We start from the raw sequence: 18,971 nt of genomic DNA on the forward strand, positions 1-18,971 counted from the left end.
CAGTCGTATTTTTTTTTCTCTGTTGCTCAGCAGCTTCTTATCCATCCACGAAGGCCTCCTGGCATTCTTGCCCGATTTCCCTCTTGTCGGCATGCATCGCTCCTGAGCTTGAAGGATGTGGTCCTTGAAATTCCGCCTTCATTCTTAGGTGATTATCAAGGAATAGCGTCAAGTTAATTGGATTTTTCTTTGCTGACGGAGTAATTGGTTTCAAAGACTCCGACAAACACGCACAAGCGGCGCGACCGCCCCTCAGCCGGCGGGAGAGTCACAGAAACCTCGCAAGAGTCCCGCTCCCGCAGGGGCTGTGCCCGAGAACCGCCTAACAGGGCGCACCGGCCGCAGCCCAGGGGCAGACGGCCTCAACCATCGGCGGGCCGTGAGCTGAGAGTACCGGGACAGTCCCCGGCCGCCCTCACGGAAGCTCCGGAGCGGCCGCAGAGCGGGAGCAGCCCGGCCCCCGCCCCTCAGGGCGGCCCCGCAAAATGGCGGCCCCCATCCAGAGCGCCGCCTCCTCATTGGCCGCCCCTGCGGGGCTCCGCCAAGAAGCCGCTCTGCGAGTGGCGGCCGCGCTGCCGTCGCCATGGCAACCACCCCGCCCTCGCTTCCTATTGGCCGAGCGGCGCGCGGAGCCCGGGCAACCGCCCGGCGCGGCGCGGGGTTGTTGTGAGGGGCCGGTTGCGGGGCGGAGGCGGGCAGGGGGTCCCGGTCCGGTACCGCCGGGCCCCTCCGCCGCCAGCGTCCAGGCGATCGCCCGAGCCCCGACCAGCGCACCCGTCCCGTGATGTTCGTCAGCGGTGAGGCCTCGTCCCCCGCCGCGCCGCCTCTCAGGAGAGTCTCGCCGTGACCGTGTTTGAGTGCCCGCAGGACGGCCGGGGCAGCCCCGGTGCACGGCCTGGCCGTAGGACGCGCTAGCGGAGCGGAGCCTCGGCGGGAGGAGGAAAGCGCTGCCCGCCCGAGAGGCGCCGCGCTGAGCCATGGCCGTGGCCGTCACCACGAAGACGGCATGGAAGCTGCGTGAGTGCCGGGCGGGGGAGCCGCCCCGGCTGGGAGCGGGGAGGGGTGGGAGCCGCCTCATCCCTGCCCCGGAGACGGTGCCCCTGCCCTCTTTCTGCATTGCTGAGTGGAATTTTTAACTCCGGGAAGTCCTGTTGGAAAACATAGCGGCACAATGAATAGCGTGGCCTTGTCAGTGCTATTTTCAGAGGGTCACTGTCTGTATTTTTTCCGGATAGTTGCTGCAGCGCTAGGCTCAGTGCCTGTCTAACCCCACATGACTCTACGGTAGTACAAGAACAGCCGGGGCAGTGAGGGATGGGCACCTGTCGAGGGGCAGCCCTGGATGTACAGAGAGACTGTGGAATGAGAGGCTGGAGAGCAGTCCCACAAAAAGGAATGTGGGAGTCCTGGTCGATGTCAAGTTGAAAATGAGTCACCAGGGTGCCCTGGTAGCCCAAAGGGCCAGCTGTGCCCCGGGGTGCACCGAGGAAGGTGATGGTCCCACTCTGCTCTGTGCTGGTGCAGCCTCACCTCGGGTCCTGGGGGCAGATTCGGGCACCACAGTTTAAGAAGGATAGAAAGCTTTTGGAGAGCATCCAAAGAAGGACTGTGAATATGGTGAAGGGTCTAGAGGGGAAGGCATGCAAAGGAGTGATTGGGATCTCTTGGCTTGTTCAGCCTGGAGAAGAGGAGGCTGAGGGCAGAGCTTATCATGAGCTGCAGCTTCTTCATGAGTGCATTGGAGGGACAGCTCTGATCTCTGCTGTCTGTGACCAGTGAAAGGACCTGAGCGAGCCTCTGGAGCTGTGCCAGGGAATGTTTAGGTTGAATATTAGGAAAAGGTTCTTCACCTTCTCAGGAGCAGGCTCCCCAGGGAGGTGCTTACTGCACCAAGCCTGCGTTTGGCCAACACTCTCAGGAAAAGGGGGGATTGTCCTGTGTAGGATAAGCAGGAGTCGGACTTGATCCTCGTGGGTCCCTTCCAACTCAGAATATTCTGTCATTCAACGAAAACTGCTCTTGAGAGCCAGGTTTTGATGGGACATCCCCTCAGTATCAGGGAGAAGGCCTCAAACTTAGCCTCTTTGGGGTTGTCTTTCATTGGTGCTCACTTGTTACAGAAGGTTCACTGAGCTCTCTGCTGCAGGAGAAATGAGGTGATCTTTGCAGGGCCTGTGTGTCCCACACTCTTGAAATTGCTTTGCAAGAGACAGTAAGAATCTGCTGGTTTCATGTCCATTGTTCTTCCTCTGAAGGAGCAGTAGACAGTTGCTGACTATCAATTTCTGTCATGTCACTGATGAGTTATTTTACTGAGGAATGCTCAGAAGCAATAGGATGTGATCAGTTGCTTTGGTCAGTGAGTGGGCTCTGGAAACTGGCTGTCAGAAATAGTGTCCTTGGCTGGTAACACATGAAGTCATCTGAGATTACTGACTTAGGATTTGTATCTTTCTGAGCAGAAAGCCAGTTTGCTGTTATCTTCCCATCCCTGAAACTCCAGTTGCAGGAAGAGCTGAAAGTCTGTCCATCTCCATTTTCCAGAGGTGTGCAGAGGTTCTTGATCTTCATTTTTGCTGGGTGCTGCCCCATCTTAGCACCCTCTTTAGAGGGAAAAGCATTCTGAGTGTTAGGGCTGTTTCAGCAATGCTAATTAGGAGTTGAGTGTTACTGGGCTGGTAGGTGATAGCTGGTGACAAGAACTCCATTAAATAAAAAAATTGTGGGTTTAAGGGACCTGTGGGAGAGCAAATGAACCTCTCTGCCCAAGGCAGACATCAGTTTATCACCTGGCTTTCAGGAACAGAGGGTTGGATGCTTCCACAATGACTTTTAAACTTACAGTATATTATTAAGAATGAAATCAAGACAGGAAGAAGTGGAGCTGCTGACACACTCATTTCAGCAGCAATGCTCAGCATCTGTCTTTGCAATTTTAACTACTGAGTTGGTCTGGTAATGCTAATTGTACTTTTGGTTACCTTATAGTCTGTGTATCCATACAGGCTTTGTTTTAGCAGTTTCATGTGGAAGTTTGGTCTTTCGACACAATGCAGTTGTATTTTCAGATTTGCCCTTCACATGTAATTTATGGTCCAGTCACCTTTGTAATTGGAAAGGTGTTTCTCCAGCCCAAGTGAAAGTTGCGCAGTTTTGCTTTCAGAAAAACACTCCTGAGAGTTTGAGATCAAAGTACCTGTAATTATTATTGCAGCCATCTGAAATCCTTTTGGATTAGTGTTGCGTGTAAAATGATCACATTGCTCCTCCCAGCCAAACAATCTGAATGAAAGCTGCATTGATTCTACCTAGCCTTTTTTATAGTTTCATAACTATTAGGCATGCAAATCCTGTGATGTTTCAAAGAAGAGAACAGTTAGATGAAGATATTGGTAAATGCATCTGCCAAAAGCCCCTGCCAAAATTCTGAATGAATTTAAAATTCCACTGTGAGATGTGTAAGCAAATATGCTAATTTTGCTTCTTTTTTGACCCAAATTGGTTTCTTTATGATGAGGTTTCCATAGAGTTCTGTTGTTGCAGTGTCAGAGCATCCCCCTGAGCTCCCAGTTTTTTAGCAGTCATTTAGCATCAATCAGATTTGTTATTTTCTGCCCATTTGGATGGATATTCACCCTCCTTTGTCACAGCTGCATGCCCTGCAGTGCTCAGTTTTGCTGTGTTCCCTAGTGGGGATGTAGCAGAGTCTCTGCCAAAGCTCAGGGAAGGGAGCTCCACCTCTCCCCACTGCTGAGTCTGGCTTTTTTCTGGGTAAGGTAACAAACTGTGCTGCTGCTCCTCTGCCAGTTCCTCTCGGGTTGGACTGTCTGCTGCTGTCTAGAACAGGATTAGAGGGCCTTTCACTAGGTGACTCTGGCTGCTGTGCATTACTGCAGGTGAAGTGCTTTGCTGCACTTGAGCAAATCTTTAAAAGCTCCTGAGCTGCTGCAAGTGAGAGAAGGTGCTTTTTGTGAGCCATGTGAGCACTGGAGTTGTGAAACTTTGGTCAGCGAATGTTTTAGTGCAGCAGGAAGAGCCAAGAAGGACTGTTCAAAGCAAGATAATAGTGTGACTTCTTATCTGAACAGTGGGCTGCTGCAGCTCGTCCAGTGGAAACTGGAAAGTGTTTCTGGAGAAAGAATTTTTTTTTTTAGACCTTTTGGAGGGATGGGATGAAAATTTTTATAACTGATCTGTAATAAGTGTTGGCTTTGTTTTGTGCAGAAGAGATCATGGCCCACAGCAGCAATGTATCCTCAGTGGTCCTGGGAAAAGGTTCGGGACGGATGCTGGCCACTGGAGGAGACGACTGCCGGGTCAACATATGGTCAGTTAGCAAGCCCAACTGCATCATGGTAAGAACAGGCCTGTTTTCAGCTTTTGGGCGGTGGGAATATTAATTCTGAGGTTTGGAGGGTAGAGAATGAGGGGAAAGATTGTTGGGGTGGAGCCTGTGGGACTTTTGAATAGGGTTTGCCAACACAAAGCTGTGTAACCAGATTTTAGCTAAAGATAGAGACAGAACTGGGTGCCTGGTGAGACCACTGCTCTGGAGACGTTGTGGGAATGCTTGAGCTGTACCAGTGCTTACTCACATAATAAATACTGTGCTTTATTATATTACCAGGCTACAAATAATTAAAGGAAGAGTTTTGTATGAGAAGAGCTAGTTTTATAGTGCAGGCTGCAGGGGCCAGTTTTATACCCTGGGGTTTGCAGTCACAGCAGCATGCATTCCCCCCTGTGCCCTAATTGTCACCACGATGGTTGCCACAATAGTTTGCTGTAGGCTGGTGAGGAGTAACTCTGGTTGCAGTGTGGTAGCAAGGGTAGGGTTACCCCAGCAGTGATCACTGAAGAGCACCATAAATATATATTTAACAGATATCTATCCTGCATCACTTTGAGTGGGTGTTGTATAAAACCAACTTTCGCACATCTCTTGTCATTTGTTTAATTAACAACACAATAATGTTGTGGTATCAAAGGCGTCGCTCTCACAGTGTGAGCCTCGTGAGAAAAAAATCAGGAAAGGCAGGTCAAAAAGGCTGAAAGGAGAATTTGTCCACTTTATTTTTCCGTTCATTAAATGTGTGAATGATCACCTTTAGCAGGGCTGTGCTTTTTGCACAGTGCAGTTAATCAGTGTCTTTTCAGGCCCTTGGTGGTGGCATGACTCCAGTTTGAAACTGGACTATTGCCTTACTCGAGAAGAAGGTTGAAGGACTAACTCTGTACCTTTCTGTGGTGGCAGAGCTGCACCTCTCCTGTGCTGCCTGGAACCACAGATGCTGAGAGCTGCTATTTCTGAGAGGCAGGGACTGACTGGAGCTGCTTGTGCTATTCTTGTATATCAAAAGAATCTTGATTTTTGGGGTTGTCCTCTGAAGTTCATTTTTAGTGTTTATATTATAATGATTATGGATGTTTGTGTTGGAAAAGAGGGAGAAGAGGAACTTTTCAAGTAACATTGGGACTTGGTTTAAGTGTGAGCTCTAGTTCTCAGTAATGGCAGTTGCTACTGTGGATTTTGTAAAGGATTTCAATTGCACATGGATTCCTAAGAAAGCTCCATCAGAGCAGGCAGCTTCCAACTGGCATTCCCAGCCTCTGTACGTGTGTGGGAGGCACAGAGCTAGTGTAGCTATTTAAAAAGACATTTGAGGATGGACTAAAGCAGAGAATACTGCTTATTTGGCAAGCAGAAAGTCTGCAATGGTGGGATTTGTTTTCTAGAGCCAGTTTTAAATATTCTTGTGTTTTACTAAAATACAGGCCTTTTCAAAACACTGATGTAATTTATAAGCTTTCAGGTGCTGAAGGATGAAAGGAACTTCATGTGAATTACTGCCTTATGCCTCAAGTCAGTACTTCAGTGTTAGCACCACGCTGTCACTGTGACATCCATTGCTGGCAGCAACCTATGGCTCGGTGCTTGTGTGAAGGTTTCAAAGTAGCCCTGCTTTTGCTCTTGCTTTGGTTTTGTAACTGGTTCATGACACTTACATGACCCATTTAGAACAAAGACGGTGCCATTGTGCTACCACAGCATAATTTTTATGATGTAAGAATGTGTCAGCCTTGTCTGAACATCCGCACCTAATGTTTAACTACCTGTGTCTCTGTTGATGCATCCTTTAAAACTTAGTCATTGTGCCCCAGAAAGTTACTCCAAAGATAATGTGGGAATACAGGTGTGCTGTGCTGGGTGCAGTGATGGGCTTAAGAGTGCTCTGCCACCCTGGTGGCTGCTGAGGAAAAAGGACTGTGGCACAGCCAGGTGGTGCCAGCTCATGGCAAAAGAGTTACCCCTGAGTATGAGCAGTGCCATGGTTCCTAAGGCTCCTGTGTTCCTACAGGGCTGTGCCAGCAGCTGTTGACTGCCACTGGTGGTTTTCTTTGCAGAGCTTGACAGGCCACACAACCCCCATCGAGAGCCTACAAGTCAACCCAAATGAGAAGCTCATAGTTGCAGGGTCCCGGTCAGGGTCCATTCGAGTTTGGGACCTGGAAGCTGCCAAAGGTATGTGCCCATGAGTTTTTGCTCCTGGTCATGCACACTTTTTGGGGCATCCTTGTGTTTAATGTCTATACTGACCCAGAAGGTTCCTGATTTAAGAAGGAACAGGAGCCTGGTATTGCTTTCTTCTTCATCTGCATCTCTTTTTTGTCCTTCTACTGCGGGATAGAGGTGTGTATTCATGCTTGAGCAGAAATTTGGATGTGTTTTGGGGACACTGATCTGAGGAACTAGTTTCTATGGTTTTGACCTGACTGTGTCAAAATCTGTATTCCAGATCAGTTTCCATGCACGTATAGATAGCTAGGCATACAGAATTTGCATTCAGAGTCTCAACTTTGAATTGTTAATCTTAATAAAAGGATCCCAAACCAGATTGGAAGTTTTAAGTTTATTAGGTTCTGCATAAAAGCAGGATTCCCCTGCTTGTTGACTTCTTGTTCTTAGGTTCTAACTTTTCTTTTTTCCTCTAGAAATTTTTCTGCTCTCCTGCTCTTGCATGGCCACATAAATAGACAAAGACCTAATTTTTAATAAACTGTAAAAGCTATGAACTCATCAAGCTCTGATTCTTTAAAGGCCACTGTTGAGTCATGCTTTATTTATTGCATTATCCTCAAATCCTAGAATGAATTTGCAAAGGTGTCATACATCACTTGAGTGCATTCCAGCAGGAATACCAGAAAATGACTGAGTATTTCTTATAGGTTACTACTTGTTCATAGAAGGAATGTGTAATGAAAATAGACTTACACTGGCTGAGCTAAGGAGGCAAACCACAGGCAGCATCAATAATGGAAAGCACTGATGTCATTCAGACAGTTAGAATCAGCTCAGTTATGGAATCGTTTGGCTCTGCCCGTGGGGAGTAGCTGATCTGGCTGCATTTATTAGAAGACCTATGAGCCAGTGTCTGTGCAAATGGCCACCCCCAGCTCTGGCTCAAGAGCTAATTTCTGCCAGGGGAATCATCAGCTTGTTCCACATGACGGATGAGGGACAGGGATTGCCCTTGTTGTTATCTGAGCAGTTTTTCTTAGAGTTGAGTTCTGCATTTGTCACTGCTTGCCGAGATACGATGTACCAGTTCTACTGGTCCTTGCTGGTTTCCAGAATTACAGGGGTGTTACTTGATGACTTGCTGAAACACTGATCGTTTCTTTGTCTCCTGCTCCCTAAGCATCCATTTCCTGTCTTTATGGTGATTCTTGCAAGGGGCAATTGAAGGGCTCCAGGTGAATATTGGAACCTAAGAGGTGGTGCCTGGATGGGGTGCCAAGGCTGTTTCACTTCACTTCCCAGCCAAAACTGTTCCTTCTCCGGCCCATTTTGCTGTCTGTGTAACAGATGGAAAGATGCACTGCCTGCCAGCTGCCTCACATTCAGAATGGAGATCCTTGGAGTTCTGTCTGTAGTTTCCATACCTAAGGACAGGACTGTCATTAAGTTCATTGATCACGGGCTTTCTAGTGCTGTTTCTTTGCATTGCCAGGGTAAACTCAGAGGCATTTCCACAAAATAATGGTGGGGGTAGTATGGCTACACTTCTGCATGGTGTCTGGTGGAAATGAACTATTAAATGTTTTTCCCCTATTCCTTCTCTCTGCTCTGCCTCTCCTTTTCCCAGTTCTTCGTACCCTACCAGGTCACAAAGCAAATATCTGCAGCCTTCATTTCCATCCTTTTGGAAGCTTTGTGGCATCTGGCTCTTTGGACACCAACATTAAGGTAAAACCCAGCTTCCACCAGAGATTTCTCTCTTTACTTGCAGTGTCTTTGTTTTGAAGAGTGCCAGAACATGTTTTGTGTCAAGCTGTTGGTGGATGCAGCGCATCATCATTTCCGTGTGTGGGCAGGTGTGTTTGTGAGTGCTTGTGAAATCCGTGTGTGTATTTTCACAGCCAGCTCATGAGTGTGACTCCTCTGGTGTGGAATGTGGCTCTGAGTAAGGTGCCAGCCAAGACCTGGTGTCAGCAAGCACAGATGTCCTGGTTGCTATGGGTTGTATCTGCTTCCTCAGACTGTGTTTGACCGTCAGAACTGAGCTGCTGTAGCAGGAGATACCTTCCAGGAGTGATTCTCACTTGGGGACTTAGAAAATACTCCTAAGGCCTACAGGGGTTCAGCAGCCCATTCATTCTGCAGTAGCTGTTAGCTTGGTGACACAGACATCCCTTGTTCTGGCAGGACCCTTGAGCTCCCAACATACTGCTCTAAACATACTATTCGTTTGCTTTTCTTCCTTGTAGCTCTGGGATGTAAGAAGAAAAGGCTGTATCTTCACATTCAAGGTAAAATATTTCATTAGGTTTGGCAAAGAGGGGAGAAATACTTATTTTGAGGACTTGTGAGCAAATCTAAACGTGATTATGTGCAATGAACTTCCTGGTTTTCCAGCATGAAAATAAGATCTGCAGGATTTATGAAGTGGCCTGGCAAACCTCAGCAGGCCTCTGCAATCTGTATGGGAATATGAAATAGATATTATAGGATATCAGTGGGTATCATGTGCTGTAGTGTAGATGGCTTCAGTGGGGGATGGAGAGCATCCGTGAGGGTTTCTTTGTATTCTTAATGGTATTACCACTGCACTGAGATGGTTCTGTTCTTGGGACCTTTTTCTATCTGAAGAACTTGTATATTAATTTCATGTAGAAACGAGAGACTAAGTGCCACAGCACTTCTATCTGACCATATGTAAATCTGTAATTTAGAACTGATTCTTATTAGTGAAGCCAGATCTGTATTTACCATACTTAAACTGATGTCATAAGTGACTAGGTGACAGAGATTACACACATTTAGTGTGGTTGTGTGTGGTGTCTTGAGTACAGTGTTGTGTTCTGCAAGCTGTGAGCTCTGTAAAACACTTGATTGGTTTTGGGTTATTATATTGTATAGGATTGAAAGACAAAAGCCAGACTGTTGTTTGTTTTCCTCATTTCAGGGTCACACAGAAGCAGTTCGGTGTCTCCGCTTCAGCCCTGATGGGAAATGGGTGGCCTCTGCTGCTGATGATCACACTGTAAAGGTAATTTATTGTGACACCTTCCTTATGTGCTTGTGGCACATGGAAATGCTGGGATTGTCTTTTTACCAGGCATTACCAGCATTCACTCATAAATACCCTTAGTTCATTTGGCAACTGGCTGAGCCCTGTGCGTTTGCAGAGATTGGTTTTCTTGTGGGGATGGCCCACAACACCCATGGAAGAGCTGCCTGGGTTGAAATGCCCTTATCCAGCAGACACATTGGGAGAGACTGTGCACAGAAAAATCAATGTTTTGATGCAGTAGAGTTGTGATATTTGAATGTTGGCCTTGTAGAATGAGTTGTCCGCAGCACATTGCTTCACCAGACTAATTTCTGGCTCTGTTTGTGTTGTACACATTACATGTGATTATCAGTCTGAAAATTGCTGTCAGGACTGAGCAGAGCAAGAGGAGGAGTTCAGGAAAGTATTGACTGAAGCAGTGACTTCAGTTGTTTCACATGGAGTATGGAGGAATGGAGATGAAGGACTGATTTTATTTTCAGTTTCACATGAGATTAACTGATCAGTTATTTCATTGCATTTTCAAGTGGAGAGCAGAGCACAGGAAGAAGGAATTGCTAAGGGATTCAGAGCTTTTGGATTTTTGTTTGTTCACTTTTGAGATACAGTCTGTGGGGACAGATGGAACTGCTATATTTTGTCTCAGTCTCTAAATATAAACCAGAAACTTCGAGGGGACAAGTTACATGGAAAATAAAAGATAATGCAAAAACAAAAAACAACAAAAACACCCCACCAAAACAAAGCCTTAAATGATTTGGATGGTACTCTTTCCCTGATTATTGCCTTCTTTGACAGACATGGGTCTGTTCTTGGAGGGGGCTAGTGTTACAAGGTTACCAGTACAAGGAAATCCCAGGTGTATTGGAAATCTCTGACATTAAATCTCTTCAAGAGTCTCTGTTCTTTCCTCCTTTCAGCTGTGGGATCTGACTGCTGGGAAGTTGATGTTTGAGTTTACAGGACACACCGGTCCAGTAAACGTTGTTGAATTCCATCCCAATGAATACCTTTTGGCTTCTGGCAGCTCTGACAGGTACATAAGGGGAAGGAGAAAGAAGGGAAATGTATATGTCTGTTCCATTTCCTGATGCCCTTCCTTGTAAGAGGAATGTCAAGAGGAATGTCACTCAATTCAAACCTGCCATTGCTAGAGCCATGCATGTAGACAGCAGGACATGACATCTGTGATAAGCAGAACATGGAGATCTTCCCTTCTCATCCAAAATTGATGGCACCTTCTGCCACACTAGAAACCAATGTGTAACCCCAAGCCTCTTGCAAATCCAGCTGACATCCTGTGTGGACAGCAGGCAGCCCTGCTCAGCTGGCAGGGTGTTCTCTTAGCTCTGGGCTGGCTCTAAATGCCTGCCCGTGTCTAGAGCCTCTGAGTGTCTCTGTCTGGATTCTTGGATCTTAGCTAGACCAGCCTTCTGTGTAGGGTCACTGTATGTGCACAACAGCAAAAGTCATTCTGACTGTTAGTGTTTTGTTTAAAATCTGGATCCTACTGTGATTTTTAGAGCGACGAGCAATGAATTTTGTTGTGTTGTGTGTACAGGACTGTTCGGTTCTGGGACTTGGAGAAGTTTCAAGTTGTGAGCTGTATTGAAGAGGAGGCCACTCCTGTCAGGTACATTAAATTCCTACTGAAATGTGCTAGGCAGAGACTAAAGGTGGGGTGAAGGGGGGGTCTCAGAGAGAAACTTTACTGAGGAGAAGTTTGGGCTGCTGGAGATATTCCACAGGCCCACCGGGTTGCACAGGTGAACACCACATTGCAAAGGTTCATTGTTAGAACTGAAGGTGTTCAGTGTAGTCAGAGATCCGCAGGGACTGAGCAAGGTGGGAATGCTGTGCCTGATTCTCCTCCTGCCTTCCTCCCAGGTGTGTGCTCTTCAACCCTGACGGCTGCTGCTTGTACAGCGGCTTCCAGGATTCGCTGCGTGTGTACGGCTGGGAGCCAGAGCGCTGTTTTGATGTGGTCTTGGTGAACTGGGGAAAAGTAGCTGACTTGTCTATCAGCAACAACCAGCTGGTAAGCCACTGCTCCTGAGGCAGGGATAGGCAGCTGTGAAACACAAGATAAAATCCTGCTGCCTCCTTGCAGGCCTTCAGACCTGTAAGCTTGTGTCAGGGCTTGCAGCATGCCCAAAGGCTGTGTGCCTTGTGCTCCACTTTGTGTCTCTGGCTTCTGGAGGAAAGAGCTGGAGCTTAGTTTGACTAGTATTTAGAAGCTGTGCTTGGCAAAAGTTTTATCCAAGCCTTTCAAGGTTGCTGGCAACATCAGGTTGAAAAATCCACAGCACTGAACTGAGCAGTCCTCCAGGACAGTTGCTCAGGGGCACTCCATTGTGCCTTTTCTCTGAAGGGCTGGTGTGCACCCCACTCCTTGGTGAATTATCTTGATCTTTTGCCTCTGCAGATAGGAGTTTCCTTTGCACAAAGCACAGTCTCTTCCTTCGTTGTGGATCTCAGCAGAGTCCCAAAGTCAGATTCTATTCCTCATGGGTTGATCAGGGACGACCAGCCTCTTGTGCCACCTACCCCCACAGGGTCCTCCCTTCGCCGCATCTATGACAGGCCCTCAACGAGCTGCAGCAAGCCACAGAGGTGAGGCGGTCTGCTGGCTTGTTGAGTTTCCAGATTTTAAGGAAGTGTCCCAGGCACTCAGTGTTCTCTCTCTCTCTCTCTCTCTGACAATATGACATCCCCTGACAACAACTCTTTTTCCACAGCAGAGTGAAGCACAACTCTGAGAGTGAGAGGCACAGTCCTAGCAGTGAAGATGACCGGGATGAGAAGGAATCAAAGGCTGAGATCCAGAACCAGGAGGATTACAAAGAGATCTTCCAGCCCAAGAATGCAATCTGTCAGTACCAGGGTTTATAGTGCTTTTGAGTAGTGTTTGGGTTTGAGATCAGGGCACTAGACTGATTTGATAGAACTGACCTTTGGCTTACTGGAACAGAGGCTTCACCTGTGACTGGAGAGTTTAGAAAGCTTTTCTTTAATATTCTGCGCTTGGACACTGATGCACAGATCATGTTGGTGAATGGCTTAAAGAAGGCACCTTTTCTAGGTTACAGTGATGTCTGTTTGAAGCCTGGTTCAGAATGCAGAGCTTCATTGTAAATGTGCTGCCTTCCTGTTCTTATGAGAGTGTTAAGGGAATTTTATTAGCTTAGAATTTTGATAGGTATAAGATCAGCAGTCTTCTTTAAAGAAGGAAAGGCAAAATGTTTTGTTAAAGCAAAGACTTGTTGTTTAGGAAGCATTGTGCAGTGTCTGTTATCTCATTTTTATGCAAATGATAAAAATGAGATACTCTTTCTGAGGGATTCATTGCATTATTTGTATTTACATATATAAATCAATAACAGGAGGTGGATTTTTCCTAATATCATTTGTTGTGACAGTGCCTTGTCTCTTGGTTCACACCTCTACAGCAGCAGTGAACCACAGGGGTCAGTTTTGTCCCTTCTGTCCATGAAGGCTGAAAGCTTTTAGCTAAACTCAACAATAGTATCAAGGTCCAACAGGGGTAATCTGCTTGTTGTATCACTGATTACCTCATGTGTGGAGTTGTTGGAGATTTCTCTGCTCCAAGGTTGACTTAGCATTTATCTGTAGCCTTGGATGCTCCTTCATTTGTTTATTATTTAAATCTTTTTCTGTAGGCCGAACTCCTCCTCGAAATGAGCCCTTTCCTGCCCCTCCTGAGGATGGTGAGTATGGAAATCACCCCTTGGTGGGGATGGGGTTAATGGCCTTCAAAAGAGGGAGGGCTGCCTGAAGGCAGAAATTACTCCTTGTAGTATAGCTAAACAGAACCTTTGCTCTCAACTCTTGAAAGTAACACTCAGTTTCTGCTTTCCCACTTCTCTCCCTCTTGGTAGAGCCAGGAACTGCAAAGGAAGCAGTGAAGCCCAGCCAAGCTGCGGATGTCCAGACCTCGCTGCCAAAGCAGGAGCTGGTACGTTCTGTGTGCTCTGTGAATCGCTGCTCCTGCTCCCTCTGCGAGCCATGGGCAGAGCTGGAGAATTTGTGATTCCTGCTCAGGCTGATTCCTTCACTGCAGGACAGTAAAAGTGCCGCTCCAGGCTTTGTGCTGCCAAGTGTCTTGCCTTAGCAGTGAAACCAAGGCCAAGCCTTCGACAGGCTCTGTTGTTTTAGTTTGCTGCTTGTGCTTGCAGTGGTGCTTCTCCTTGCATCTAAAAAGTGGGGCACTCAGAGAATCAAGTGCCAGGTTTCTACAAATGCTTGAACAGAGGCAGTTTTGTTGCCAAAAGTACAAGCAGCTGATGGACCAGTATTCATTTTACTGGCTTCTTTAGAATTCTCTCTTAGCCTTCAGGCTGGCCACAGCCCATTGCCCTAATTTCAGATAACAATAACATCACTTGGCACTTCTGCTGGGGCATCTCCATGTTCTTTACAAACCTTAATTATATCGTGGTGTGTACCTGAGAGACACTTTATTGCCTCTTAAATTATGCTAGCAAACTGCAGACTGCTTCTGTGTTAGGGCCCTGCTGTGAGAAGAAAGCAGGTCAGAAATAAAGGTCATCAGACTAGGGCCAAAGTGTTCCTGCTAGAGCTTTTATCCCCATTTCTCCTGCAGCCTGATCCAGTCCAGAGGCCACTGATTGCCTCAACTTCTTTGAGCAGAACAGAGCCATCAGTGATTCCTGCAGCCAGGAATGAGCCCATTGGTCTGAAGGCCTCTGACTTTCTCCCAGTAAGTGTCACTGGACGATATTTTCCAGCCAATGTCTGTGTTGGGTGGTATCAGAAAGGGGGTGCCCCATTGTGATAGGTATGAATACAGCAGAGTTGAGCCCTGCTCATGAAGAACCTGTGACCAAAGCAGAGAGCAAGGGGTGACACAGTCACTATTCCATGTACCAGACACTGGTTCATTTAAAAAAAACTGGTGTCTGCCATTATGTGTACAGAATAATTTCACGGGAATCTCTGCCTCTGGCATCTTGGAGGCTTCTTGGTCTCTCTTGGAGAGGGTATTTCTTGTCCTAAAAAGGGGGAAAGACCAGAGCATCCTGATGATCCCAAACTCTAAATGTGAATAAAGGAAGTAGTGGTTCTGTCATGGCCTGGGCAAGAAGCAAATGAGAGTCTAATGAATTATGTAAAATTTTTCCTTTGTAATAAAACTTGCAGTTCCCAGACAAGTGTTTCACATAAAAAAAATGGGTTTGTGTGAAAACATTTCTTCATTAAAACATACTGGTTTTGAAAACTTACTTTGAGTTCACCTTTTTTGAGAGCTTTTCCAAAGGTTTAAACACGTTTGTGATTAATGTAGTAGAAAAAGCAGGAAATTAGTAACTGAAATCAGAACAAATTGAGCATTTCCATTTCAAAAGGTTTTTACAACCATCTACAAGGAAGTCAGTATTCACTGACAATCTCTGCTCCAAAATTGGCTCTCACCTAGGCCAGGGAATGCTCCCACCCTTCTCTGTTAGTACCATCCTGCTCTGTTAGTGCTGTCTGTACTTGCAGGCTGTGAAGAACCAAAGCCAGACGGAGCTGGTGGATGAGGAGGCCATGTCCCAGATCAGGAAAGGCCACGAGACCATGTGTGTGGTGCTCACCAGCCGCCACAAGAACCTGGACGCCGTGCGGGCGGTGTGGAGCACCAGTGACATCAAGGCAAGCATGTGGAGATACCTGAGCAGCTCTCTGGGCTTCTCTGGGGCTGATTGTGCCTCATACAGAACACATGGTCTCACAGCTTTTGTCCCCAGGGATGCACCACAGAGTGCTGCAGCTGAATGGTCACAAAGAAACTCACATGGAGAAAACTTTCCCATGAGAGAGTTCTCCTCCCTGGCCAACTTCATGTTTCCTCTACCTTGTTTTGGAAAAGCAGCACTAGATAGTAATTTGCATTAGCCTAACCAGTTTGATCTCTGCAATAGATGACTTTTTCTTCCCCTTCTCTCTCAGAACTCTCTGGACTCTGCAGTGGCAATCAATGATCTGTCTGTTGTCGTGGATCTCTTGAATATTGTCAACCAAAAAGCGTGAGTCATGGCTGGGGTCAGCCCCTGGGATGTGTAAGAGCTGCCTGGTTGGGGGTTTGGAGCTCTGCCTTGTACCTGCCCCATGTCCAGTGGGCCATGGCAGCATGAGATTCATGTGCTTGTAATCACATCTTCAGGCCTGCAGTGACAGTAACTGCTGGAGTTATTTGGGGCCAAGGAAAATCAAACTCTTGGGGTTTCATAAAGTGATTCTGCTGAGAGTCAAAGAAATATGTCCTAACCTGCCACTTTCTCTCACGAGGGGGAGTCAGTGAACTTGCTCTGTGAACTTGAGTGTGTCTGTCTGGGCATTGGAAGTCTTATTTGTGTCAGCTTGTTTTTGTAAAGCCTCGGTCTCCAGTCTCAGGATATGTCCTTTTCTTTTCAGGTCTCTTTGGAAGCTGGATTTGTGTACTATAGTCCTGCCACAGATAGAAAAACTACTCCAAAGTAAATATGAAAGGTGAGGCCTCAAGAACATGGTGTGCTTGAGGGACAGGTTATAGGTAGTGATAGGGGAGCTGCGCTGGGTATTTTGTACCTGAAGGAAAATCCTGAGAAATCTCTGCAGTCTCATGCTGATATGACGCCTGAAAAAGAATGGTGGAGTTGCCAGGTGCGTGTGGGAAAAGATACAGAAAGTATGCATGGGCAGGAAGAGCAGGATAGTGGGATTTGTCATAGATGTTTTGGTTTCAGACAGCTCTGGCAGCCAGAAGGGGTCATGTAAAACAAATGGGCTTTGCACACTGCTGGGAGTGAAGCTGTCAGCTTGGGGCAAGGAATGAAGTCCTGCAACAGCCCTGGGGACTCATCTTCAGGGGGAAAAATTGTAGCCTGTCTTAGGATAGAGTTTCTACTCTTCCTTTCTTTTGAGAGAGAGGTTTCTGCCAGGTTCCCTTGGCAGGACATCTCTGCCCTTGAGCAGAGAGGTCCCCCTTGGGTGGAGTATGTGCCAGGACCTTTAGAACAGGCTTGCTTTGTGAAAGCTGTGGAGCTCAGTTGTATTGTTGGTACTTGGCTGTTGCTCTCTTTCCTTGGATACAGGTGGTGGAGTGGAGTTGTTTGAGGGCTGTGTGCTGGGGGGTCAAGACTGACATTCAAGTGGGACCCAATTCTCTGTTTTTCAGTTATGTGCAGACTGGCTGCACATCCTTGAAACTCATTCTCCAGAGATTCCTGCCACTCATCACAGACATCCTTGCTGCACCACCTTCTGTTGGAGTGGACATCAGCAGAGAGGAAAGGTGAGGCACACGCTTCTACTTGCTCCCTCCTGGGACCAGCCTTTCTCTTGGGTGAGCTTTGCCCCTGCCATCAGGGCTCTAATACCAGACTGGACATGCCTTCCCTTTGTCTGCAAACACCAATCCCTCATGCTCAGAGGAAAAGGACTGTCTTTGCCTTTGTGCATTGAGTCACACCTAAACAAAGTATGGGGAGTAAAACCATCTGTGGCTTTCTCCTCTGCCTCACAGGAAACATGATTTGGTAGCCAGGCCCTGGATTTTGAGTTCATTCAGAGGATAGCTCCTCTCTGGGAATTAGCTTTTGGAAAACAGCACCTCTTTTTTCCCTGGACTGTACTGCCAAAGGGGGAAGAGGGCTGAAAGAGCCCTTATGTGGATGCCGTTCTCCTGTCTCATCAGGACGTGGGCTGAATGCCTGGTGTTTTTGCAGAGCTGTGCTCATATTTCAGCCTCTTCCAGGCCATTTTCAGGGCTTTTCTCTCCTGCTTGAGTTGCCTCTCTGGCACTGCAGGAACTGCCACACCTCAGGCAACTAGGGATTCATGCTGTGTCTGCTGTCATTTTTTTCCAGGCTTCACAAATGCAAGTTGTGCTACAAGCAGCTGAAAAACATCAGCAACGTTGTCAAGAACAAGTCTGGGCTCAGCGGCCGCCATGGTAGTGCCTTTCGGGAACTGCTTCTCCTCATGGCTGTCCTGGACTAAAAACCACCACCTCCTCATGTACAAATACAGGTGGCCAAGCTTCCCCTGCTCGTGGTCTGGCTGGATTTCAGATCTCTCCGTGTGTCCGTCCTTTCCCCCTGCCCCTCTCCAGCATGGTAGGGAAGTGGAGTCTGCCTGGCTGGTCGCCCACCCAGCCCTGGTGCCTTAGGGGCTGGATGGAGGACCCGAGAGGAGAGACGTGTGTGCTGTGTGAGGGGCCTGGCGGGTGGAGGGCCCCCACAGAGCCCTGTAGGGAAGCTGCTTCATTTCAGCTCTTCATCTCAGCATCAAGCTCTGGGCTGCTCTGTGTGCTGGCCTGTCCCTGCAGGAGGGCTCTGAGCCTGCTGTCACCCCTCCTTCCCGCTTGTGCTGTCGGTTCTTGTTGCCTGGCCCTGTGGGCCGGGGCCCCGCTCTCGCTGTGCAGCTGCTGAGGACTGCAGCCACCGCCCCACAAACGCCTGCTGTGGGGTGGATGCCCTTTCCATACAGAAGGGACTTCAACTGCCATGGGGACCAGCCCCTTTGGGGGACCAGCCCCTTGGCTTCATCTGACATGGGCAAGGACGCTGTGCCACTGTGCTGGTGCATCTCAAGGACCTGAACCAAGAGACTTTCTCTTGGCTTCTCAGACATCCCTGCTGGCACCCAGGGCTGTAGAGGATCAGTATCTTCAGGCTGTCCTTGGATCTGAGGTCTACCTGGACTTGTTAAAACATGTGACTTAAACAGGACTCATCGTATGTGCTTGCCTTTGGGGGTGAGGATTTGGAAGGGTGGAGAAATAGAGGGACATGGACTGAGTTATGTCTTTCTGCATCCACTGGACCATTCTTAGAGGTTTGTTTTTGGTTTTTTTCCCCCCAATAAATGTCTGTCAGAACCTTTCTGTCCCTCTTTCTTCTTTCCTCTGGGGAAAGAGGTTCCTCTTGGTGCTTTCCCTGCTCTTCCCAGCCTTTCTCCCATTTTATACACCGGAGCCTGTTCTCCAGGAATCTGTAACTTATAATGAATTTTATTAAAATATTTGTAATTTTTTTTAAAAGTTGTGTTAAATGCCTGAATCTCTTGAAGTGCTCTTCACCTTGGCATGGCTCCTGGCTGGGAGTGCCCAGGAAAAGCAGGGCTCTGTTCCCTGCCTGTCCCAGAGGAAGCTGACCATTCTCACCCTTCCTGCTGGGAGGCCCTGGTGAACAACAGGAGAGCCAGCGCTTGCCAGGTGGCTTGTGAAAATCCCGGGGGCAGTTTCACTCTGCTGGGTCGTTCCCAGCCCAAGGAGCAGTGTCATCATTTAGGGCTCATCCTTCTCCCTGGCTGCACACACTCCCTCCCCTGGCTCTCCAGTGGATCCGGGTGGAGTGGCAATGAGCTCTGAGCCAGGGAGCACGTTCACGT

The 18,971-nt window shown here is 47.8% G+C and overlaps 1 protein-coding gene across 2 annotated transcripts; it reads left to right on the forward strand.

Moving 5' to 3' along the window:
* The first annotated feature begins 591 nt into the window (after positions 1-591).
* KATNB1 (katanin regulatory subunit B1) lies at positions 592-18,632 on the forward strand. 2 transcript variants are annotated; one of them, XM_038148097.1, is made up of 19 exons: positions 592-1,017; positions 4,225-4,355; positions 6,406-6,523; positions 8,148-8,248; positions 8,770-8,811; positions 9,468-9,551; positions 10,496-10,611; positions 11,137-11,208; positions 11,463-11,613; positions 12,001-12,188; positions 12,317-12,447; positions 13,256-13,303; positions 13,475-13,551; positions 14,200-14,316; positions 15,102-15,251; positions 15,549-15,625; positions 16,014-16,088; positions 16,756-16,872; positions 17,447-18,632. In XM_038148097.1, the coding sequence occupies exons 1-19, from the start codon at positions 978-980 to the stop codon at positions 17,577-17,579; spliced, it is 1,968 nt and encodes a 655-aa protein (XP_038004025.1). In that variant the 5' UTR covers positions 592-977; the 3' UTR covers positions 17,580-18,632. The 2 variants fall into 2 exon arrangements, with proteins under 2 accessions (XP_038004025.1, XP_038004024.1); XM_038148096.1 differs by having other exon boundaries at positions 593-1,017; positions 12,314-12,447; positions 17,447-18,630.
* The last annotated feature ends 339 nt before the right edge of the window (positions 18,633-18,971 follow it).

This window comes from Motacilla alba, chromosome 11, assembly GCF_015832195.1.
Source record: "Motacilla alba alba isolate MOTALB_02 chromosome 11, Motacilla_alba_V1.0_pri, whole genome shotgun sequence".
Taxonomy (NCBI): Eukaryota; Metazoa; Chordata; class Aves; order Passeriformes; family Motacillidae; genus Motacilla; species Motacilla alba.

What these genes read in the sequence shown, in the direction of transcription:
- KATNB1 (XM_038148096.1), top strand. Translation starts at nt 978, where the DNA reads ATGGCCGTGGCCGTCACCACGAAGACGGCATGGAAGCTGC. An exon ending in GAAGACGGCATGGAAGCTGC is followed by an intron (nt 1,018 to 4,224) that starts GTGAGTGCCGGG and finishes TGTTTTGTGCAG; the next exon opens with AAGAGATCATGGCCCACAGC. An exon ending in GGACCTGGAAGCTGCCAAAG is followed by an intron (nt 6,524 to 8,147) that starts GTATGTGCCCAT and finishes TCCTTTTCCCAG; the next exon opens with TTCTTCGTACCCTACCAGGT.